At 47.9% G+C, this 26,088-nt stretch overlaps 1 protein-coding gene across 1 annotated transcript in view; it reads left to right on the forward strand.

Moving 5' to 3' along the window:
- Window positions 1-19,335, forward strand: part of LOC133360632 (uncharacterized) — a 102,398-nt gene extending 83,063 nt beyond the window's left edge. Inside the window, exons 23-26 of the mRNA XM_061579429.1 lie at window positions 11,533-11,693; window positions 13,883-14,035; window positions 16,073-16,505; window positions 19,111-19,335. Coding sequence (XP_061435413.1) covers window positions 11,533-11,693; window positions 13,883-14,035; window positions 16,073-16,505; window positions 19,111-19,335 — 972 coding nt within the window. The remainder of the gene's footprint in view (window positions 1-11,532; window positions 11,694-13,882; window positions 14,036-16,072; window positions 16,506-19,110) is intronic.
- The last annotated feature ends 6,753 nt before the right edge of the window (window positions 19,336-26,088 follow it).

Raw genomic sequence — 26,088 nt, forward strand, 5'->3', positions numbered from 1 at the left:
GTGTGTGTATATATGTTGGTTTTGGGGTATTTATTCGGGGGGGGTGCGTCGGGTTATTTTTTTTCCTCTCTCTCTCTCTCTCTCTTCCTGTTGTTGTTCTTGTTAAGGTTCTCTTGTTCTTGTTAAAAATTACGCGAGGCACACACACGGGGTTTTTGTGAGGGATGCACCTTTATTCTGATTTTTTTTTTTTGCAGCCAGTGACGGCTGCGAGCTGTACAGGGGGGGGTGATGTAGAGGTGTAATTGCGCATGGCTACGAATGTTGAGGTGTGATTATGCATGGCCACGGATGGCCAACAAACACAAGGGGCGGGGTTACGGCCGTACACAAGGGTGGCGCTAGCACCGACGTCCGCATGTGTATCCCCCACGGGCCCCCCCCTCGGGGGCGAGTCCTATAAAAGGTGATGAGCTCGAGGGCTCGAGGTCGGGACTCGGCTTTAACCAGAGAAGACGGAAGACCAGCTAGTGTAGGCCCCAGAGCTCCCCTGGCTCGCTGTCCTTATAAGGGCCGACCAGGGCAAGCCGGTGGCGTGGCCCCGAGAGCCCAGACGAAGCTGGTCTGGTGACTCAGGGAGCCGGGATCCCAGCTTAACCAAGCTGGGACAGATAGCCTCCCCTAGTCCCGTAGTGGAGGAATTGGTATAGGTTAGAGGGGTTAGCTGTCGAGAATCCCTGTAGCCAAGTGACCTGTACAACTGTGTTGGTGTAATAAATAAGTGTGCCTCCGATCCTGTCGTCAAGCCTCCATATATACTTACTACAGATACAACACCACGCTATGGAACGTCTTGCCACTTGAAATCAGGCAATCAGAGTCGGTAGATATATTTAAGTCTGCTTTGTAAACCTAGCTCTTTAAAGTGGACTACCTTCTTTAGTTTGGTCGGTTGCCCTGGTTCTGTTTTTGTTTCCTGCTTTTCATGCCTTCGCATTGGGATCTTATTGTAATACGATAGTTAACCGATGGTTGCCGATCGGTGGGATAGGCTCCGCCGCCTTGGTCATCAGCCAATCAGAGGGATGCACCAAAGTTCAAGGGTGGAGCTCAAGGGCTCTTTTGAGTAACCAGCTAGAAGGTTCGTTAGGGGGCGTGGATGTGTGGGGGTCGATAGCCCCCGAGATCCCTCCCTCGATAATGCTAACGGCCGGGCTAGCATCATCAATCGCCCCCCCGCTGCTAAGCGAACCGCTGCTAAGTTCCTCACCCATGGTGTGGGAGCCGTCGCCCGAGGATTCCCCTCCACCGCGGGTCCGCGTAGCAGGCATGGTTAATTACGTACGCACACACCCACACACACAGCTCTGCACGGCACTCACTCTTGCGCCGCTCTGCGCCGCGCTGGCCGCTCACGTTACAATCGCGCACCTGGGGTACGCCGATTTCGCACGACGAGAGCTTACGCATACACCGTACCACACGCGTTCACACTTATAACACGGGATCACACGAGCACACGCAAGCGGGGCACGCGCCGACACAACGACTCAAGTTGCCGCCGCCGTGCGCGCGAGATAAACCGTACAAAAATGCGCAGCCGATTACGCGCTCGAGCCGCGGGGCTGGGGGTCAGGAACTCACCGCCGCACTTTACGCACGTAACGAGCACACGCAAGCGGGGCACACGCCGACACAACGACTCAAGTTGCCGCCGCCGTGCGCGCGAGATAAACCGTACAACAATGCGCAGCCGATTACGCGCTCGAGCACACGCAAGCTCGCACAAAGCTAACAGCTTCACTGCGCACCGCGGTTTCGCACACGCGAGCGGGGTGCACGCCGGCACGACGACTCGTCCCCTCCCGCACTCGCGCGGGCACGTCAACACAAGTATCGTGCAAGGACGATTCTCCTCTCACACGGCTGCGTAGGCACGCCAACACACAAAAGTGCTCTCCCCGGGCGCTAACACACACACCTCCGTACCCGCACCATCGTACAGAGACCACGGCCTTTACGCATACAACGACCACACACCCGCGAATGCAGTGCACGCTAATACCACGTTCAAAAACACCCAACAACACGGTTTTGTTACTACGCTCGAGATTTTATTAACCCTTGTTAACCCACCGAGCCACCCGTGTGTGTGTACGAGCCAGCAAGGCGCTTCCAACCCACTCTCTAGTGGCGTGCAGCCCCATTCTATGCTGCGCTCTCTGTTACACCGCTTTCCTACTCGTCCTTACCCCGAACTAACCTTCTCCTACGGATCCTACTCTCCGCTCTGAGGTGTTGTAAGGCGCGTAATACGATACCGTCTGTAGTCCTAGGTGACCTTGCAGCGCTCAGGTCGTCCTGCAGACGATCCTGCGGCTCGCCCGATGACTCCCTCGTCGTTGACCCCGTGTCACTACTGCAGAAGAAGAGAGTTCCCTACTGCCCCTGCGTTTTCTTTTAAACTATCCACATCAAAGGCTAGGCGCCCCCGTCCCGACCGCCTTGGTCTCTCGACCAATCCTGAGCCTAGGATTTCCCGCCCTTTTGCGATCCCGCCGGCCTTTGACCTTTTGGCTAATCAGCAGCCCCGGGTCCTGATCCTAGCTATCTGCCTTGCTGACCCGTGTTTGTGTTTGTATGCGTTTCTAACTGCGGGGCTCTCTGAGCTCGCCGTGGTCGTGCGATCTCAAATCTGCCCACGGCGCCGCAGTGTTACTTAGCCTGGGAAGGGTCCTGTCCAATTCCCTGGCCCTGAGAAACCGTGGGGTAACCCCCCGAGGGGGCCCTCGGGTGAAAACTCAGGGTAGGTGACCCGACCACAAGGCCCTACGTGGGTGCGGGTGCGTGCTTATGTGGGGGGGGGGGGGGGGTGATGGGGGGCAGTGCAGTGGTGGAAGCCGGGCGGCTCCCTGGCTCGGCAGAGCGGCCCCGTCGTTGTGGTACCACAAATGTAGGCGGGGCTTGGTGACGTACATGAAGGGTTATAAGGGGAAGCCAGAAGGGGCTCGAGATCAGTGTGTGGAGTCTAGAGGCGAGACCATGTCTCGCACCTCTGGAACGCCAGGGGCCACGTGGCAGGCCAGAGGCTGTCTCCTTGCACACCATCTGCCAGCAGCGTGCAGGAGCGGGGGGAAGTGTGAGCAGCCCGTATGGGGAGCGACAACACGGAAAAAATGTTTTTGCCGTCTCCGTTGGGTCGTCCATTGCCATGCCTTGCCGTGCAGGTGCTTGCAGATGTCACGGTGGAGATTCCGCCTGGCACACAAATGTTCGTCCCATTACATTATCGCAAACCTTTCGAGGGAGTTAATGGGGTGGCTGGTGTGCTGCTACCCCCGTCTAACACCATTGCCAAGAGTTTTTCTCTTGTGGCTGTGCAGACAATTGCCGAGACGGCCATGCCCCATTCTTGCAAGTTTTAGACAGGGGCCCGGAGGGCGTAGTGGTCCTGGGTGTTGGTCTTGGCTCACTTCACTACTGCGTTCACAGACTACGAGGAGGGTTCTTCGCATGATATGGCCGCAGGGGTGGTCAACGGTGCTGGTTCCAATGATCGGAACCCACATCGCATGAGTCCCTCGGAGAGGGACCATGTGCGTGGCATGGTGGACAAAATGCTCGCCGCTGACATAATTTCGCCATCGAATAGCCCTTGGAACACTCCTGTTGTGCTTGTTAAAAGGAAAGATGGTAGCCTCCAGTTTTGTGTTAATTTTTGTAGACTGAATAAGGTGTCCGTGCAGATGCGTACCCTCTGCCACAAATGGACGATTCCCTTGATGCTTTGTCAGGACCTAAATTCTTTTCCACCCTCAATCTTTCATCAGGCTTTTGGCAGCTGCCTCTCGATGACGCGTCCAAGCCGAAGACAGCATTTCGTACGCCTCAAGGCCTGTTTGAATTTAACTGCCTTCCTATGGGCCTGAACGCTGCTCCCACCACGTTCCAGGATTTGATGGAGCTGGTTTTGGCTGGGTTGCAATAGGACACATGTCTCATACTTAGAGGATATCATTGTGTTCAGTCGTACATTCGAGGAACACCTTCAATGGTTGAAGGCTGTTTTCAACAGAATGCGGTCCGCTAATTTTAAATTCAAGCCTAAAAAGTTCATCTTTTGCAACGGTCCATGCATTACCTGGGTCACATTGTCAGCTCAGACAGCATCACCACGGACCCGGACAAAACCTCTTGCGTCCGTGACTGGCCGACCCCCACCTCTGTGGAGGAGGTACGTCGATTTGTCGGGTTCGCGTCCTACAACCTTCGTTTCATTCAAAATTTTGCCACCATTACTAGGCCTCTGCACATCCTGTCGGGAAATAATGGGGATCCGAAGAGGAGCTGGCATTTCGAACCCTCCGGGATCGATTGGCGTCTGCACCAACACTCAATTATCTGGACTTTTCATTGCCCTTTATCTTGAACACTGACGCCAGTGATACGGGCATCAGCGCCATTTTGTCCCAGCATAAAAATGGCGCGGAAAGGGTCGTGGCGTATGGTAGCAGGGTTCTCTCTCTGGCGGAGACTCGTTACTGTGTTACGCGCAGGGCGCTATTGGCGAGCATCCATTTCGTTCGCCAATATCGCCCTTACTTGTATGGCAGGAAATGTATTGTGTGTACTGACCACGCCGCCCTGCAATACTCGTTAAAGATTGAACAACTACCTGGCCAGCTGTCACGATGGCTTGAGACGTTGTAGGAGTTCTCCTTTGACATATGCTACCATAAGGGTACTCGACACGGTAATGCGGACGTGCTCTCCAGGTTGCCAGGGGGCTCCCCTTGTGCATGCGCGTCTGGCACTAATCAGTGTACTATTCTTCCTCAGCCCCCTCGGCACGTCATGTTTGCGGTGGCACTCCATGGACCATGCCGGGCCGGGGCTGGCCGACAGTGCGTTGAACCTGCCGCGATCTGTATGGATATGCGAGCAGCTTTTGGATTGCTCGTTAGTTTCGCTGCGTGGTCGAGCTAACGGATCGCGGGCGGCCTCGTCCAAAAACGACTCACAACAGGCTACCTTCCAGGATGGCCTGTTGATGTGGAGGGATGACCTGTTGATCCGTTGGCGCCTGGTGGTTCCCGTCGCGCTTCGGCACGAGCTGATTCGGGCACTGCACGCCGAAAAATTGTTGCATCTCAGCGTGCAGAAAACCTTACTCACGATGCAATGGGATGATGGACGATGTTGCCAAGGTTATTCAGGCGTGCCCCAAATGTGCTCGGCGGAAACCTCCACGCAAGAAATATATTCCGCCCTTACGATCGATTTAAGGTTACGTGAATTAATGAGCTTGTGACTCTTGCTATCCTCAGGCCATTCCCTCCTTCCGCCAGGGGTAACAAATTCCTGTTAGTGGCGGTGGAGTATTTTTCACGTTGGCCGATGGCTTGGCCCCTGCCCGATCAATCGGCGGCGTCCATTACGGATGCATTCTTGAACGGTTATGTGATGGACAAGGGCGTGCCAGAACGGCTGCTCACAGACCAGGGCCGGAATTTCTCATCCAAATTGCTGCGTGACGTGTGCGATGCCTTGGGCACCAAGAAGATACGCACTTACCATCCGCAGACAGATGGGATGGTGGAGCGGTTGAACCATACCTTGTCTATATTCTTGGATTTTTTCGGTAAAGTCACGTAGGTAAAAATTTAAATTAATAAAAGTAAAATAAAAATAAAACAAAAATCACGACGTTTCATAAGCAACACAAGCTTCTGTCTTCAGGTGGAACCGTCACAATACATTTGCTGTATCAAGTAAATGAGAAATTCCAAGAGATCCGACCCCGTATATATACTGGTTGAGGGCGGAGGAGCCAGGGCAGGCCCCTGGATAGGAGTTTTTTTATTATGGTAAGGTTGGTGCGGCTAAAGCTACGGCTAGTCTACATAAAAAAGGACTGCGCCTTTGTTATGTAGACTGGCTGAGAGGGGGGGGGGGTGCCAGAGTTGTTAAAGTGCAGCTGCTGCTAATGGGACTGAGCCCCTGCCATGTAGATGGTAAAAGCATAAAAGTAGGTCAGGAAGAAACAGCCTCCTGCTATGTTGCTTGGTGGGTAAAACTTAAAGCAGGAAACCAGCGTGTGAAAAAATAAGCTACACTTGATAAAAACAAAACTGGCTGTCTATCAGTAAACTGTACAGTAACTAAATAATAGTTGTCTGTCAAATAAGATGGTCCAAATATGTGTAGTTAAATCTTTTTTTCATGGTTAATAACATCTTTCCAACGATTACTCAGTTTGTACCCATCATCACGGTTGAAATGATGTCTGTGTTTGTATATTTGTATGGCTTCGTGTACAAACCTTTGATGGTAGCCAGGAGGTTTGCAGAGAACCTTGGTCTCGGAAAAGACAATTTCATGAGAGCCAACCGAGTTGTAGCAATGATCGGCAACGGCCGAAGAATCAGTTCTGCCGTGTTTCAGATCTGACTTGTGCTCGCGGACACGATCAGAAACATGACGTTTCGTTTCTCCAATGTAGCAATCACCACAAATGCAACTCAATTTGTAGACTCCAGGAAACTGTAAGTCAGGAACGACATCCTTCACAGATGGAATCAGATCACGGATTTTATGCACTGTACTGAATCGGACTTGGATCTTATGTTTGTTTAGAATTTTGGAGATCTTTTTGGTCACGCCTGCTATGTATATGGTAACGTGATAGTTTTGGTCGGAGTTTCATGTGGCTGTTTCTGTGTGGTGGGAGAAACAGCTTGGCGGATAGTGCGGTCAGAGTATCCGTTCATCCTGAGGGCCTGATGTACATGTCTTAATTCACCGACCAGGTGGTGTTGGTCAGAAATGCAATGGGCTCTGTGGTATAGCGTTTTGATGAGAGAATTCTTTTGAGATGGGTGGTGGTGGGAATCCGGTTTCAAGTAGGAATCTGTGTGAGTGGCTTTCCTGTAGACAGAATGTCCCAAGGATCCGTCAGGCCTCCTCTCAAACAGAATATCCAAGAATGGTAGTTTACCGTCTTTCTCCACTTCCATGGTGAATCTGATGGATGGGTGTCTAGAATTGATGTGGTCCAAGAAGTGGTTCAATGCTGGGAGGCCATGTGGCCAGATGACGAAAGTGTCATCCACATACCTCTTCCACAGGGAAGGACGCAGGGTGAATATCTGGATGGCGTCTGATTCAAACTTTTCCATGAACATGTTGGCTATAACTGGTGACAAGGGGGAGCCCATAGGGGTACCCTCATTCTGTTTGTAGAAGGTGCCATTCCAGGTAAAATAGGTGTTGGTGAGGCAATGCCTAACCAGCGCAGGTACATCAGAATTCAATCCATTTTGGGCTAAGTCCTCAATTATTGTTAGGGTGGCCGGTACTGGGACTTTGGAGAACAGAGATACTACATCAAAGCTGACGAGGATGTCATCAGGAGATAGTACCATGTCCTTAACCATAGAGACTAATTGGGTTGAGTTGAGTACTGCCGAAGAGGTCTTGCCTGTGAAGGGGAGCAGAGTATCTGATAGAAAACGGGCTAGTTTGTACGTAGGAGAGTTTATCGTCGACACGATGGGTCGTAGCGGGGTGCCTTCTCTATGGATTTTGGGAAGACCATAGAGTCTGGGAGGTCTAGCCGCCGATGGTTTTAGAGAGGGATGTTTGCTTGGTTCGATTAGGGAAGTCGAACTCGTGATGATACTGTTGGTTTTTGTCGTTAGGCTTTTAGTGGGATCGTTTTTAATTTTGGAGTAACTCCCATCATTAAGAAGGTCCAGGATTTTGTTGTTGTATGAATTTTTATCCATGATGACCGTGGCATTGCCCTTGTCTGCCGAGAGGATGACTATATCATCTCTTTTTTTGGTCCGCGAGTTCAGAGCGTTCGTTTTTGCTGATGTTACTAGTGGGTTTCTTGGCATTCTTAAGAATAGTAGCTATTTCAGCTCTTGCTACATCCGCATGGATGTGTCCTATGCCTCTGAGGGCTACATCAATCTGAGAAATCATATCCTCTACTGGTATATATTTAGGGGTGATGGCGAAATTTAGTCCTTTGGCCAGTACCGTTTTTAGATTGTCAGAAATTGGGATGTTACTCTGATTAATCACGGTCTTGTTAACATCCAGCTTTGCGATGTGTGGCTCTGGTTTCTTCTTAGATAGGAGGTTGAATTGAGAAATCAGGTTAGCTTTGCATTTGGCTGACATTGAGTCAGCAGAAGCAGAAGTCATGTTATCAACGTGGTTCCAATCGGAGGGTGACATTTTTTGTGTTAACATTAAATGTGTTTGTAAGAGAGTCTTGTCTAAATTATCGAGTTCAACTCGGAGTAACCTTATTCTCTCCGAGATTAGTGATAGGCTAGCTTTAAATAAGATCTGTTTAGAGTTCGGTGAGGACACAGCAGCGGATGTGAGTGTGAAAGCGATGGGTATTACCTTGTTATCTCGGCATCTCTTGAGGAAGGCCAGCGTCTCGAGAAGCTGTGACTTCTTGTCTCGTTGTCTGTTAAAAACTCTAACAGATAGGTGGAATTCCTCCCCGTAGAGGGCATTAATTCTTCTCAGTCTTTTGTTATGCAGTCTATTCATAGTCTCAAGCCGCACCTTTAATCATTGGAAAGATGTGATTAACCATGCAAAAAAGATTTAACTACACTTATTTGAACCATCTTATTTGACAGAAAACTATTGCAGGTTACTGATGGACAGCCAGTTGTTTCACCAGGTTCAGCTTTCTACCAGGTTTAGCTTTCTTCTTTTTTCACACTTTTATTATGTAGGCTAGGCGTAGTCACAAACCGAACCTCTCCATAATAAAGGCTCAGTCTTTTGTTATGCAGTCTATTCATAGTCTCAAACCGCACCTTACCATAATAATACAGAGTGGGCCATCCCTGCCCCTTCCCCCCCTCCCCCCTCAACTATTCTATATACGGAGTGGTATCTCCTGTAATCTCTCTTTTACTTGATACAGCTGTCGGGCTCTGACGGTTCCACCTGAAGACGGAAGCTTGTGTTGCTTCCGAAACGTCGTGATTTTTATTTAATTTTACTTTTATTAATTTTAATGTTTTACCTACGTGACTTTACCGAAAAAACCTAAGAATATGAATCCTTGCAGTCATGAAAGTTTCAAATCTAGAATTCGTACCTTGTCTGCCATGGTTTGTCACACGGTGAGCGAAAAGCAGGCTGATTGGGACCTTCACATTCCTGGCGTACTGTCTGCATAGCGTATGGCCCCCCATGCAACTATGGTATATTCACCGTTCTTCCTCATGTACGGTCGGGAGAATGTGCCGCCGATTGGCGTGCAGCTGAGAGCACCCGCGCTGACCCTACCGGAACATGTCTGTGATTCGGTTCACCATGTCACAGAAGCACGTGAGGCAGCAAGGATTGCTACAGCCAAGACCCAGGCCCGTAATGAGCGGTGCGCTCGTCGGTCGCGACGCGACATGCCATGGGCTGGGGGCGACCGGGCCTGGCTTCATTGCCCCCAGGTGCCAGTGGGTACTTCTCTCAAACTGCACAGGCCGTGTCAAGGGCCTGTTGAATTGATGTAAATACGCAATCCTCAATGTGTACGTATCTGGGCGGGTTCGCGCAGTTGGTACTTCCACATTTCGCGATTGAAACCCTTCTTTGCTCTGTGCATTGATCCTTCATCCCCATTGCCTACCCTGTCGGGGTCTGATGCATCCGATGTGCCACCTCGGTTGCCGGTTGATCCCCAGAAGGGGCCTGTTTTGCCTCCCACAGACTCACAGGCTCTGAACGCCCCGGCTGCTGCCGACAGCCCCACTCCCGCTGCCGCTTCCTCCACCGCTGCGGATGCTGGACGTTCCACTCTTCCGCCTCCTGTTGCGTCACAACTAGCGGAGCCTCATGCCACTGTTGGGGATGGACCGGCATCGTGTACACGTTCCAAATCTGTTCCCTTTCATTGAAAATTTTTCTGACTTATCTTGCATAGTGCATTTGTATGCATCTCATCATTGTTGCTGTGTTGCGTTATGATTGTTCTTCTTACTTGCCTTGCGTAGTGCTTTCATAAGGCACCTTGTTTTATTGTTGTTGCTGTTGCGCTGTTCCTTGGTCTCAGTGGCTTTCCTATTGCGCACTACTTCATTCCTAGCTGGGATGGTTAGCCTTTTACACCGGGGGGGGGGGGGTAATGTAATACGAGAGTTAACCGACGGTCGCCGATTGTTGGAATAGGTTCCGCCGCCTCGGCCATCAGCCAATCAGAGGGATGCGCCGAAATTCAAGGGCGGAGCTTAAGGGCTCTTGTGGGTAACCAGCCAGAAGGTTCGTTAGGGGGCGTGGCTGTAGGCGGGGCTTGGCGGCGTACGTAAAGGGTTATAAGGGGAAGCCGTAAGGGACTCGAGTTCAGTGTGTGGAGTCTAGAGGCGAGACTATGTCTCGCACCTCCGGAACGCCAGCAGCCACGTGGCGGGCCGGAGGCTGTCTCCTTGCACGCCGTCTGTCAGTGGCGCGCAGCAGGAGTGGGGGGAAGTGTGAGCGAGCCGTGCGCGGAGTGACAACACCTTATACGTAGAACAAGAGTGTAACGGTGTCGAAGGGAAGAGAATGCGGAGCTGTCCAGCCGTCAAGAAATAAATAATAGAGAAGACACGAACTAAGATCGTCGTCGAAGTGGTTTATTACACTATGATGGTATGTGCTTTATAAATTGAAGTTATTATTCAATACATTAACAGTACAGGTTGTACTGTACTCTATTCCAATGGTAAATGAGCCATAGCTTTTATAGCTCAACGTTATAGGAGTTTGAAATCATTTAACCTGCAACACACAGACGCACAATATTCGCTCACTTTCATAGAGAGAGAATGATTCAGAGCTGCAAGGAATCGTGGACAAGCGGGAGCTGATGCCTACAAATACTAAAGCTCTGCAGTCCTCTATATATCAAAGTGTTACTGATCAATTTGTAATGCGAGCCAAGAATGAGGGGGTGGAGTCTGGGTCACGTGAGGAGAAGGAGGAGTCAGGGTCACGTGGGGGAGAGGATTTAGGGGAAGAACCGGAAGGGGTCGAGAAGGAGTAGAAACAGGAGGAGGCCACGCTGGGCCGTGGCGAGAGAGTGGCGAGATTGCCACGTGGTGGAAGGCCGTGGCACCGTCAGCCAGCGGCACCGTCAGCCAGCGGCGTACGTGGGCACAGCAGAGCTAGTGGGTGAGAGCGAGTGGAGTGTGGGAAGCTAGCTGGGAGCGAAGGCTAGCAGGGTGTGCCGGGCACGCCGAGCAGCGGTGTGGCTGCGGAGCGGAGCAGCGGTGTGGCTGCAGGGTGCGCGGAGGAGGTGGCACGAGTCTGAGCGAGGACGCTGTAAGGGCGAGAGAGACAAGAACCCGAATAAAGGACAACGGAGATCAACACTGTGAAGGAGTCATTTTATTACAAATTTAAGAGTGTTTATATATGGGAGGAAACCGGAGCACTGGGAGAAGACCCATATGAAATGTTGGTAAATTCACTGGGACACCCTGTGGAATAGCGACAGTTTGATATTAAGAGCCAAAATCAATTTTTTCGCAAAAGAGAATTTCTTGATGATGATGGTCTCCTGATTTTTCCGCCCAGGAATTTCCACCCGGTGTCACGAGAGCATTCATTGTCTCGATCCCGCGATGTTATGGACGAGCAAAGGCCATGGAAGTTTGGCTCGATAGCTCGGAGCTCAGCGACGACCACAGCTGGTTCCTCAACGAAGTCCTGCTGTACGACATCGAGCAGCACACCACGTAGGTGGCCTCATCAGCGGGGTGCAGGGCGGGGTACAAAGATGGAAAAGGTCTGGAAGGATCCAGTGTCGTTTTGGGAGTGAACATTGAAGCTATGAAAAATAAAAATAGGTTTTGCCCTTCCTACCAGTAAAATGCCTGTTGACATGTTCAAACACCAAATAATTACTTATTGCAAGGAATAAAGTGTGCATTAACCACACGTACTTGTGGCAAAGACATGCAAACATGCTGTGATAACATATCCATTGTCTTTGTAATTGATTGGCCTACAACAGAGACAGCCTTCTTTATGGCCCTGTCTCACCAGTATCAGACCAGAGAACACCAAAAAGTGAACAATGCAAAGAAACATTGGAACCTGACTGCATCGTTCCAGAAGGAACTCGGGAAAAGTCTAGCGGCCGGGAGCCCATGTACAATAATACCCAGATTTACGCCTTCCCGTTCTACGTACTTCGGCAATAACGTACTCAACTTGTCGATACCCAATCCCGTTTTACGTACTGTGGTACATTGGCGGAATGTATTCGTAATTTATTAACTTGACCACTCAGAACCACGTTGTTTACACTGCATGCACCAGGAGACACGCAAGCGTTGGCGTCCCTGACTGGCTGTCGTCTCTTTCATGTGTACACGTACTCTCAATATTTTTTCCCCCCACATACCGTATTGATGGCGACTATGTTTATACAAGTGTAAACTATTTTACATGATAAAAAACTAATAATACATAGAGTATAATAGACAATATATCTTTATATATCAACAATATACACTTTTTAAACCAATGGTTGTAGAGTATAGATTCACAATAGGTAACTGAACATCCTTTCTTTAGGCTTTGTACCACGAGTTCTTGTGTGTAGCGTGTCAATAGTGCATGACGAACCGAGGCATAGTTACTACATTTCAAATTGTATTCTAGATCGAGTTATTGTCCTTTCTGTCACTGTTAAGCACTTAAAAAAACATCCGCTTTGGTGTCTTCTAAAATATATTGAAGGAATTGCATTGCAGAGAAAATGTATCCTAACTCCTCGCTCTCCCATATAAAAAAATGTAGCAACCAACACAGGCCACCTGGGTTTCGCATGGTTGTCTACGTGCGGTATGAAAGAAGTTCAACATACATACATGCCTTTGGTGGGCAGTTATCTTAATATGTAAATGCTCAGTAATTTATGTCCACTCTAATTCAAAGTGAATTTCAATAAATAAATTACTATTTTTGTCACGAGAGTAAAGCCTAGCCAGCTGGACAAACATGGAGAAGCACTGTTTCGGGTATCCGAAAAGTCCAGTTTGAAGACAAACGTAATTGTAAACAATACTACAATAAAGCGTAATATAAAATGCGTGTAAAAAGTTGTAATATAAAACGTAAAAAACATTTATGTTCCTTAAAGGCTAGGAGATAAATAAACATACCAGAATACCAAAACTACTGTGACATATATTGCCTGTGTAGTGCAGTGCACGGTTATGTTCTCACCACTGCTCTGCGCAGATTTTTTTTCTGCAAAGTGAGAAGAGAGAGAAGTACCTCGGTGAACGGAGCCTCTTGGCGTGAAGCTCCATTAGAACCAAATGATATATCTTCAGAAATTATGCAAAGTGAATAAGAAGAGTAAATGTTTAACGCCGCTCGTACCCTGTAAACACAGCCGAGTGAAGTTGTCTCAGTTGTTAGCAGCCAAATAGCGAAATGCTTATTGGCGAGCCTCCCTCGTGTTGGTAACATATTATTGTGTTCTTTGCTGTGATCAAGGGACTGTGTTACCCCCATAATGTAATCCAAAGACCAGCTAGTGCGCGTGACCGTCGCTGGGCTAAACGTGCAACATAAATCCATCGTTTTGGAAATGAAACGCAGATCATAAGGAGGGCAGAGGCCGGGGAAACGAAAAGTTAAGTGGCGCGTTAGGGTTAGTGCAGTCCATCCTAAAGATCGTTTTAAAGCAAGAAGACAAAGTAACAGCTACTGCGCAGCAATATTTTCCTATTGCACCCCCTTCTCTAAGGTCATGGAACGCATCCCAATCCCTCACTGTTATATCTACCTCTAGTAAACGAAGTTTATGATATGGACGATGACGTCATGGAACCCCTTGCTCTTCGTTAACCGAGGTGTTACTATAATGAGTTGACACAAAAGTGCATCACCGGATCATCTGTCACTGCAGGTTCTTCTTTATCTTCAATGCGTGGCTCTCGGTCCTGTATGGCGATGGAAGCCTCTCTCGGCGCACGGACTCTGCGCCGGGACACAGCATCACAAGTTGGTCACGGCTGCTCACGCAGTCTTTCAAGAAACACTTCTCTGACGACTTCCTATGGTAGGCAGGGGTGGGAAAGCGAAAAAAGGAACTACTGCTGGATGTAGCCTGCACCACCCCAAATCACCACTCTAGGGCTGGATCATACCAACTCAGCCTGAGCGCAAGGGGGGCGGAGGACATGAGCATTGCCTTATAAGTTAGGAATTTTTGACTGCTTCTGGGCAATTATCAGAAATAATAAAGCATTGTTAGATATATATTCCTTATGTATATCCCTACGTAGTATTTGGGAGATCCAGAACGTGATGGACAGAATCGCACATGACCTAGATAGAGATATAGATGTACACTACCCACCGCTGCTGTTCCTGGTTCCTTCTACAATGATGCAGTTTGGTTCAAAAGTTCACTTCCACTGCCGCATTCTGGCTCTTAATTTTTGTAAATGTATATAGCGCCTTAAACAGTGGCATTGATACGAAAAAATATAGAGGCAAGAATACAGGTGTTAAAATCTTTAAACACCAAATAGAGACCAGTTATCAAAAGGCATCAAGTCTACATTAACCACACAGCATGCTTTGAGTAAAACATGCAAATAACCATGCTCTAGTATGAATGTATGCATTGCCCTTGAAACTGATTGGATTAAATCAGAGACAGCCTCCTTTATGGCCTTTTCTGAACACTGTTGTTAGCATTATGACTGCATTATGACTGCAGGTATTGTGGTCTATGCAAACATGACTCCTTGTAAAAAAGGTGTCAGTTTTGTTGCCAGATAGATAGAAGGGTAAAAATAAATTATCACTGTTGTTAGACCAAAGAACACGAAATGGCAAACAGCACAAACTCAATGCAAATATTCTAGCTGGAAAGCGTAAAACTTTTTTCATTTTCTTGATACTGGCATAAAGGGTCCCACACATAAAGAATGGGGTTATTAAAAGTGGTGGTGTAGATATGGTGACAGGAGGCCAGGTGGGAGTGTATAATGACGGGTTGCGGTTGGCCTGGTCGCAGCTGGGGACCGCTGGTAGGGAGTACAAGTAGGATGGGCAAAGGGAGACGATGGGGGTTGTTTGATGGGAGGAACGGAAGCTGCAAGTTGTTATAGTGAAGATGGTTGCTCTGGATGCTGCAGTGGGAGATGGTTCCAGTGGAGGGGAGCGAGAGAGGCGGAGGAGCTAGAGAGCGAGACTGGGCATAGCCGGGCGAGGGAGGCACAGAGAGGGGCCGTAGAGACAGGGAGCGTAAAGGACGACATGGGACAGAGTCAGATAGACTGGAGTGAGAAGTTGACACAGACAGGGATCCAGCGGAGTTGGGAGAGTAGAGCAGAAGTGTGAGAATCCTTCCGGCCCATTTCCATCCCCGTGGTAGGGGCCCCACAGGGGTGACGTGCAAGCCGTCCCTCGCTACTCCTTCAGCAAATCCCATTATTTATAAATTTATATTTCTAATTTATTTACTTTGCCATACTGTGTTCAACTACCACACTGGAAGTTCAAAAAGAAATTGTAAACGCGCTCCCATCGTTTATTTTCCTAAGTTATTATTATAACATTGTTCAATTCAAGATATGTACGAACTCTCATTCATTGCATCATCAGCAGCGCTGCTCGTCACTGGCCGCTTGCCGTGTTTTGACCTCTAATTCTCCATCGTAATGACAACGATTGCCTCGATTGTGCTGTCGGTGACATTTCCCGATGCGATTTGCCATTTCGATCTCTCGCAGTGCATTACAATCCTCTGTTTTAGAGAATGGCCCATTGAAACAGATATATAAGAAAATCCCTGCTGAGTTCCATTCACGTGACCTTTCCCTTTAACCCTTTGTGTAAAAGATTGGCCCACGGAAGCGGATATCACAGCGCAATCTCTGAGAATAGCTTCACTCGACCTCTGGTCCACACAGCAGAGGGCAGAACATTCATCACCGAATAGTCAAAACAGTCGAAATTTTGATAAATTGAGGACAAAACCAAATTTAAGTGATTGGCGTGGTTTTATGCGGTCATTGATGACCGCGTGTTTGCTTGCGTGCGTGTTTGGGTCTGCGTGCCTGTGTGTGTGCGTTCCCGCTGGCAGGAACTCGTGCACAATGCGCATCAGCAAGGACAACTTCACACGGACCCAGCGCCTCTCCTGTTGCGTGTCCCTGCTCTTCCTCGTCATGATCACCAATGCCATGTGGTTCACGGTGGAGCGCGGCAGCAGTGCCACCGCCCTCCTGGGCAACGTGTTCATCGCGATCGTCAACAGCCTCATCGAGATCCCCGTCAGCATCCTCATCATCTTCATCTTTCGGCGACAGCGGCCGGCGGGCGAGCGAGCGGGCGGCGAGGGACTGCCGCGCTGGACCATCTACGTGGCATGGGCCCTCGTCTTCCTCATCATCGTGACGAGCGGCTTTTTCACCGTCCTCTACAGCATGGAGTGGGGGCCCGAGAAGGCCAACCGCTGGCTCGTGCTCTTCCTGATGTCAAGCAGCGTCTCCCTGTGTCTGGTGCAGCCCATTAAGGTTCGTGTGAACCTATGTAGGGGTTTGCCTCTCACTCTCCCATCCAATGTGATGCTTAATCGAAGTCCCATTCCCTCAACCTCCGGGGCCCCGCCTCCCAGCCTGCGAGCGATGCTCAACTGTGAACCGCATCCTTCTCGCAGGGAGGGTGTGTGCACAACTGCTGCATAGACGGACGATTAAATAATCTCTGACGTGTGGCTGCGTAGCAGCAAAGCGATCATGTCTTGCTGTGTTCATTCTCAGGACTGCGCGGAATCAAACAACGACTATCTCATTCTGAACGAAGACGTCTATTTACGATTGCTTCGCAACATCTGTATGAAATAATAATTCATCTGATATTTATTGTTGTTCTGTTGTGTATGCCAATACATTCAGGAGCTAGATGGCAATGCCTGTTAGCCATGACGAGAGGGGTGTAGGAAAGTTCGTGTAGTTTTGCTGTTCCTCCTCCATTGAAGGAGTGCAGACCACAGTGGTTTACCATATGGTCCATAGTTTGGGTTTCATGGCCACAATCACACTCGTGTGGCTTGTCTTGAATGTATATCTTTATATCTCTACGAGCCTCTGTCTCTATGGATTTACTATATGGCCCATAGTTTTTGTTGAATGGGCAAAATCGCACAAACGTAGGTTGTCTGTAATGTATATCCATGCGTCTCATATCACTGAGTGTCTGTATCAATGTATCTCCTATGGGTCGCTATGCGTCTCTATCTATCTCCATATGTCGCTATGTATCGCTATGGCTCGCTATGCTATGTATATCTATGGGTCGCTATGTATCTCTATGGGTCGCTATGTATCTCTATCGTTCGCTTTGTATTTCTATGCGTCGTAATGTATATCAATGGGACTCAATGAGGATGCATCTCCTTGAGCATTTACCAATATGAGTATGTATCTCTGAGTTTTTTTTATCTCTAGATTGTATCGCTATGAGTCTGTCTCCATGTATCTCAATGGGTTTATATGTATCCATGTCTCTATGGGTTTTACTATATGGTCCATAGTTTGAGTTGCATGGCCACAATTGCACTGCTGTGGCTCGTCTTTCATTGTCTATTCATGAAGGAGAAGTGCACGCAACGGCCTGTTGATGTTCCGATGCGGCTAATGGTTCCACCAGTGTCTTTGACGAATGTCAAAGCCGGGAGGTTGCGATGTTTAAGTCTCGAATTACCTGGTTATTGTGGATGTCACTCTTCGTTGTTGTCAGCGTGCAACTTCCCACTGCTGGATGAAGGCCTTCCTCCATTCCCTTGCATTTTTTTCCCCGGTTCCTTCCTGTCCAGTCGTGGCCTCCGAACTCTATGATTTTGTCTCTCACTGCTATCTGCTGCACCATCTTCCTCTGATTCCTTCACCTGTTCAGCATCCGCGTTGTCGTTAACTCTGTCTATCTTTTGTCAGCTGTTCTCACCATGTGTCCTGCCTCTTTCCACCATTACTAAAGGTTCACTCGCCACTTTGAAATCGTTATTTTAGAAACATTCTTTAAAAAAAAAGATTTCAGGGCCACACCGTGTATATTATTCATTGCAGTCTCAAACGATGATTTATTCCATCTCTCTGGCCTCTCTTGCTCTCTTCTATGAAGAAGGCTCACTGCCGAAAACATCACCTCATTTTTAATGTTCCTGTTGAAGGCGGAGTTCACAAAGGATGTGTTGAGTTTTCGAGCGCCATTTACGATTGCTCCCTAGGTTCGCTTCGCCCTGCCTGCAGCCCAGAATGCAGCCCATCTTGCTCGGTCTAAGAAGCCAAACAGGCTGTTCGAGCCTGGACAGTGACAGTGCTTATATGCCCCCGCGTCTGTGGCCGCCACCTTCGTTCACCAAACCGCAGCGACCGGCAGGGTGAAGTATGTTCAACTAGCCCCTGCGAGCCGCGCGGCATGGGGGGTGGTCTTTTATCCAGCGCAGGATTGAATAAAGAGTTTCGAACGGACAACCCATGGGCCTTGTTACACGATTCGCACAAATTGCATCACTGAAGTAAAGTAAAAGGAAATCTCAAGAGGAGAATGACAATCTTGATTTGAAGCTTTCGTGACTGCAGGAATCCATACTCGTTGGTTCTTTCGGTAACGTCACGTAGGTAGAAAAAATAATAGATCATTGACGTTTCGATCGCAACACAAGTAACCATCTTCAGGTGAATAAGTATAACCAGTAAAAACAAAGTTTTTCACTATAAATCCTTTATATGCGTGGCGGCGAGAATCCTCTCGTCCTCTGGCTTGAGATGGCTGTCACCTATGGGTCAGATGATTGCATTGCACCATTAAGCAATTGGTAATTAAATATAATACTTTTGTCACGCACAACGAGTCTGTGTGGAAAATGTCAGCTCGATTGGATCACGGGAAGTGGGTTAAAAAACGACCGAAAGATTTGCATGGTCCTAAGCAAGCAAGCGAACTTAATATAAAGATTTAAAAAGAGGGGGAATCTGCTGATGCAGGCTGTTTATAAAGGTTGAGAGATGGGCGGGGCAGCTCATCTCAATGTAGGAGCGAGCAGGAGAGAGCGAGTAGGAGAGAGAATTTTGCTTGTAAATGTAAGGAGAATGACACTTGATTGATTTTTGTTTTCAGGTATCAATTTTGGCACTCAAATGTCTCATCACGTCAAGGAGCAAGGAGAGCTATGGTGAAATTGAGATGCAGCTATTTCTGGACGAGTGGCACCCAGAAGAGATAGAAGCACATCACTCGTGGAGCAACGAATCCAGCGGGTCTGGTGAGCGGCGTTTTAACAAGGGAATCACTCAACACAACCTCTATGCCGCGTCTCCTCGTGAAAGTGAGGAAAGCCGCTGAGCTCTCCGCCGCATCTTCGCACCGCACCGCCCGTGGATTTCCACCACATCCGAGGTGGAACTGAATCTCAATCTGGTTCTTGAAGAGCTATCCACTCTGGCAGAGTCATTATTTCATTGTCATTTAGAGTGATATTTTCATCAGATACAGAACTCTTGTATCATCCGCTGCAGAACTAGAGGAGACAAAACATTAATGCAAGGAATACATAAAACATATATAATAGGCGACGTTTTGGGCAATGGCCCTTCACAGCGCATAAAGAGCCATTTCCCTAAAAGTTACATACTAAATAAAGTATCTATTTTAGGCCGCGCAGTGTTGCTATCGACACGGAACGTACTACATTATTGTAAATTTTACTCGTGCACCGCTGCCAACACAGCAGCAGCAGCAGCGGCAAAGAACCCTTTGTTGGAGATGGGACGAGGGTCCTGTACTGGATGAGATAATTCATTCTAAATTAAATTCAATTCAGTTTCAATTCAGCTCTCCCAGGACGTGGAATGAAATGTTGGACATCGATATGAACAACGCGTTGTGCAACCCGAAAGTGGAAACGGGTCAAAGAGCTCCTCAAAAACACAAACCGCGAGCACAGACACGCAGCAGTCGTTCATTTGCGTCATCAGCCGATTGGCCTTTCTGACCAATACCTCAATCGTAGGGGCCTTTGTCAATTCACTTCTGGACGAGGGTGGCCTCTCCACCACGTGCACGTCGTGCGTGGAGTTATATAGCTCTATACTCTTTGGTTCTTTTGGTAAATTCACGTAGGTATAAAATAAAATGAATTAAATCATGACGTTTCGGGCACAACACAAGCGTACTTTATCAGGTGGGACAACCACAGCAAGAAACAATTGCTGAAGTGGGAAAAAGGGCTGCTGTGACAAGAGCCTATATAGGTAAGAGTGGGGGGGAGGAGCCAGGAAGGAGAGATAGAGAGAGGGGGTGTGGGGTCGGGGAGGTGGAGACGTTGCTAGGGGGATTAGGAAACGAACAAGAACAAAATGCCGGGGGGGGGGAGTGGGCGGGGCTGAGAGTGGAAAACTGAAATAGCTGGAGATGCGGAAATGAAGGCAACACCATAAAGCAGTTAAGGTTTTACCTGGTTAATAATATCCTTTTAATGATTGCTCAATTTGTATCCATCTTCTCGGTTGAAGTTATGTCTGTTTATATATCTGGAAGGCTTCATGAACAAACCTTTGATAGTAGCCCGACGGTTTGCAGAGTACCTTGGTCTCGGAAAAAGAACAATATCATGAGAGCCCACAGCATTATAGCAATTGTCAGCCAAAGCGGAATTCGTTCTGCCATGTTTCAGATCTGACTTCTGCTCGTGAACACGGTACGAGTTATGTCGTTTCGTTTCCCCAGTGTAACACCCCCCACAGGTGCAAATTAGTTTGTAGACTCCAGGATATTGCATGTCAGTCTATGTGACTATGTGACTATATATACCTATGTGACTTTACCGAAAGAACCAAAGAATATAAGAGCTATATAACCCCACGCACGACGTGCACGTGTCGTCAGATATTGGCACGAGGTCTTCCTCGCAACAAGGAACAAGCTTAGGTTATTGGTAAATGGGCGAATAGCATCAACGATTTAATCACAGTCGGCGGCCTCGAGATAAACCCAGGATCTTGGTGCTGCCACCTCAGGACTTTGACCTCTGAGCCACCCCGGCCACCCTCCAGGTGTCTCCTTAAATCCCCATTAGGCCAACGAACAAAATTCCTTTGCGTTTCGCTCAGTATTTTCCTGACGATGCCTTCTCCATGGGACGATGATGCTGCAGCTCCTGTATTGCCTACCATCGAGACCGGGAGTGCTGCCGCCACCGTCGAACTCCAGTGCAGGATTTTAAAGCGCAGACAGATGTCCTCCTTTCTGCTGGACACTGTGGTACACCTGTGCTACGTGGTGGTGCTGCTGGCCGTGGCCTATGGTGCCAGCGGCGGCAACGCCCGTGAGGCCTTCCTCGTCAAGGATTCCCTGGAAAAGATGATTTCCATGACGGACTTGGACAAGGTCAGGCTGCGCTTTCGTTGTTGAATAACATTTACATCACTCTCTCTTGTCCAAATTTGTTCCAAAAGTGCCATCGGTGCACCATCACGAGTCGTCGTTTTTGCTGCCATTGTTGTTGCTGGCCTGTAACATCCCACTACTAGGCAGAGGCCTTCCCTTCCAGTTTTCTTCCATTCCTCCCTTTCCTTCGTTGGTGCTGCCCAACAGTGGCCTGAGATGAAGCATCTATTCGGAACTCTCACGCAGAACTACTTCTGAGATCCGTGGAAAGAGATTTCACATATCTACTTCTGAGATCCCTACAAGTGTCCTGTTTAATTCACGTAAGGGGGGCATTTATTTGAACAGAAAGACTCTTTAAGATGTTACATTGAGATGGCCGTGTGGCAAAAGAGAATCATAATGGCCATGTCACTGCCCTCAGATGACCATGCTAAGACCCCACAAGCAAATTTGCATCAGCCACGATCTATTCACTGCTGGATAACGGTATCCCCAAGTTGTCGCCATCTATCGTGGTTTTCTCGATGCAACATTCCATCTGGCTGTTGCAAATGAGATGATCTCATCGCTCCATCTCCACGGTGAATGTCTTCCAAGGTTATCCCTCTCCTTTGGCTAACACCGTCGTTAGTTTTTCCTTCACCGTCACTATTATTTGCCTAACTTACATTCTCCGATCCATGCATGTGTTTCTGTATGGCACTCGGTGTAATCACAAGCACCATGTCTCCACCTGCTTCTTTACACACCTGCGTTCCACCTTCGCACATCAGTATCCGTGCGTCTCTTCCATGTGTTGTGTCATATGCACAGGTCACATTGGGTCATATAAAATAAAAACACGTATGCATCCTCCCGTAATTTACTCAGCTTCTCAAGGATAAACAAGCTCTGTTGAGTTGGCAGCAACATTACTGAAGCATCTACACCAGGCTAGGTGCACCTTGAAGCTATGTCAAAGTGTACATGGGCTTGGAGACAGAGCCCAGGTGTTATGAGTTAACCGGCTGGGTTGGCTGGCATTTGAGATACAGTGAGAGAAAAAAGTATTTGATCCCCTGCTGATTTTGTACGTTTGCCCATTGACACAGAAATGATCAGTCTATAATTTTAATGGTAGGTTTATTTGAACAGTGAGAGACAGAATAACAACAACAAAATCAGAAAAACGCATGTCAAAAATGTTATAAATTGATTTGAATTTTAATGAGGGAAATAAGTATTTGACCCCTCTGCAAAACATGACTTAGCACTTGGTGACAAAACTCTTGTTGGCAATCACAGAGGTCAGACGTTTCATGTAGTTGACCACCAGGTTTGCACACATCTCAGGAGGGATTTTGTCCCACTCCTCTTTGCAGATCCTCTCCAAGTCATTAAGGTTTCGAAGCTGACGTTTGGCAACTCTAACCTTCAGCTCCCTCCACACATTTTCTATGGGATTAAGGTTTGGAGACTGGCTAGGCCACTCCAGGACCTTAAAGTGCTTCTTCTTGAGCCACTCCTTTGTTGCCTTGACCGTGTGTTTTGGGTCATTGTCATGCTGGAATACCCATCCATGACCCATTTTCAATGCCCTGGCTGAGGGAAGGAGGTTCTCACCCAAGATTTGACGGTACATGGCCCCGTCCATCGTCCCTTTGATGCGGTGAAGTTGTCCTGTCCCCTTAGCAGAATAACACCCCCGAAGCATAATGTTTCCACCTCCATGTTTGACGGTGGGGATGGTGTTCTTGGGGTCATAGGCAGCATTCCTCCTCCAAACACGGCGAGTTGAGTTGATGCCAAAGAGCTCCATTTTGGTCTCATCTGACCACAACGCTTTCACCCAGTTGTCCTCTGAATCATTCAGATGTTCATTGGCAAACTTCAGATGGGCATGTATATGTGCTTTCTTGAGCAGGGGGTCCTTGCGGGCGCTGCAGGATTTCAGTCCTTCACGGCGTAGTGTGTTAACAACTGTTTTCTTGGTGACTATGGTCCCAGCTGCCTTGAGATCATTGACAAGATCCTCCCGTGTAGTTCTGGGCTGATTCCTCACCGTTCTCATGATCATTGCAACTCCACGAGGTGAGATCTTACATGGAGCCCCTGGCAGAGGGAGATTGACAGTTCTTTTGTGTTTCTTCCATTTGCGAATAATCGCACCAACTGTTGTCACCTTCTCACCAAGCTGCTTGGTGATGGTCTTGTAGCCCATTCCAGCCTTGTGTAGGTCTACAATATTGTCCCTGACATCCTTGGAGAGCTCTTTGGTCTTGGCCATGGTGGAGAGTTTGTAATCTGATTTATTGATTGCTTCTGTGAACAGGTGTCTTTTATACAGGTAACAAGCTGAGATTAGGAGCACTCCCTTTAAGAGTGTGCTCCTAATCTCAGCTCGTTACCTGTATAAAAGACACCTGGGAGCCAGAAATCTTTCTGATTGAGAGGGGGTCAAATACTTATTTCCCTCATTAAAATGCAAATCAATTTATAACATTTTGACATACGTTTTTCTGGATTTTTTTGTTGTTATTCTGTCTCACTGTTCAAATAAACCTGCCATTAAAATTATAGACTGATCATTTCTTTGTCAGTGGGCAAACGTACAAAATCAGCAGGGGATCAAATACTTTTTTCCCTCACTGTATCCTTCTTCTTCCCATGTCATGAGTGTTGGACCTCAGAGGTGGCAACCCTCCCATTTAACTATTAAGTAAAGTCCTCCACGTTGTCCTCATTACTCAGACACCACAAAAATTGTTAACAGCACATCACAACAAATGCCCAAACCCAAAACATCCCAAATCAGATCACTCTGGACGCCCCTGATCTCAGCAGATTCTGAGGCTGAGCCGGGTTAAGCCTGATTAGTGATTGGACGGGCGGCCACCAGGGCATGCCTGGTGGTGTAGGCATGGGTCAGGAAATGTCAGCGTGTTCATCCTTTTGTATGCATGTAGTTTTTCTCCGGGTCTTTCCCTACCACTTCCCAAAGTACCATCCCAAATCTTGAAAACTAGTGAGAGTTCTTGGGTGAGTAATTGGTGGTATTTTATCAGAAATCTGTTTCTGCCCAGTGCCACATTTGGTTTGATGGGAGCCCGGTGGTGTTTTAGTTTTGGAAGTTCAATTCCTTTCCCTTGACTGTTTTACCACCAAATATGCCAGATTCTATTCCACTGTTATTCCCCTGGGTTACTTCAGTTATAGTGTTTAAATGTGATCCAAATTGTGTATCTTATGCAAAGTTAAATGAACAAAACTAGTTTAAATATTTTCTGCAACTGACAGTAGCACACATAGTGATGCTATGGCTTTAATTACCAAATTACACAATACCATTTACCAGTAGTGCACTTCTGCCATTAAAAAGCAGTAAGTATAGTTTATTAACTGGGCTCTCAATATCTGAGGCCCGAGGCGGTAACCCCTGATTCCCATAAAAAGTGAACCTGGCCCTGTTGCTGCTCCATGAATGACGTGACGAACCTTGCTACTCTGTCACGCAGATTTTTGGAACGCAGTCATTCTGGCAGTGGGTCAACACCACTCTGCTCCCTGCACTTTACCCATCCACCTGGTACAACGGACGGAACCTCTCTACCGGAGAGCGGCGATTTACCTCTGACCTCAGCTCCTTCCGTGTTGGCACTCCAAGGCTTCGGCAGAAAAGATTCAAAGCAGGCAAGTCATCGGTGCTTGAAAACCTGTGGGTCGCATGACACTCAGCCAGCACCGCTGAGATCTTGAGTCGAACCCAGGCTTCAGCTGCTCCTCGATTTAGCCGGGTTCTCAGGTGTGGCGAGGTTGGCCATCTTTGCCGCTATCACCAATAACTGCACAACAAGAATCGGGCTGAATTTGGTTTTACACTTAATTCAGCAGAATTCCCACTGAATATTCAAAATGTCAGTTTCTGAGTATCATGCGACATGCGGCGTCTCCGAGGGTGATAGAGGGCACTTGGAATATGGCCTCGTGATGGTCTCCCCTTGGCCATCAATGACTGCTCCATTCCAATTATGAGACTAGTTTAATTAAAAAATTTTAATAAACCATTTTTATTATTTTACCCCATAAGAACCACGAAGATATATATATATTTTTTCAGAAGCGATCTGGCCACAAATGATAGCACATTGAAGTGGCTTATGAGGTGAGCAGCCAAATACTCTAAATGCATGTTTCTAAAGAGGACCTGGAGAAAAATCCATGCGACCACGGGAAGAACATGCTAACTCCAAATATACAGACATCAGGATCGGGATCGAAGCCACTGCCTCCATTTATACCAGGCGAGGTAGTTAACATCTCGCCACCACGGCATATAATATATGTATTTATATGCTTCAGACAAGAAGTGCGAAGCATGTCAAAGATACTGCTCCGAGTCATGTGGATAATGATGCCTCATTAAGAAGTGACTTCGCAGGTAGTTCTGCGACGTCAAGTTTGGGCCCCGATATTGGGCTGATACGGCTATTTTAATGCATACAATAGACAGGAAGGACAAGATCAAAGGGCTCACATAAAGCACATGCATGATGTACGTTGACTCAGTAATCCCCTCCACTTTGCGTAAGAGCGCAGAAGCATGGTCACTACATCTACGCCTCTATATAAGGAACGAAACAGTAAGACTTCTCTACAAATCTGGCTGTCGCCTGATGAAGCTAGTTGTACTTACTGGCGAAACCTCGTACTCAGATTGTAAATATTGTG

The sequence above is a fragment of the Lethenteron reissneri genome, chromosome 69, assembly GCF_015708825.2.
Source record: "Lethenteron reissneri isolate LAM-NWPU_2019-01 chromosome 69, ASM1570882v1, whole genome shotgun sequence".
Classification (NCBI taxonomy): Eukaryota; Metazoa; Chordata; class Hyperoartia; order Petromyzontiformes; family Petromyzontidae; genus Lethenteron; species Lethenteron reissneri.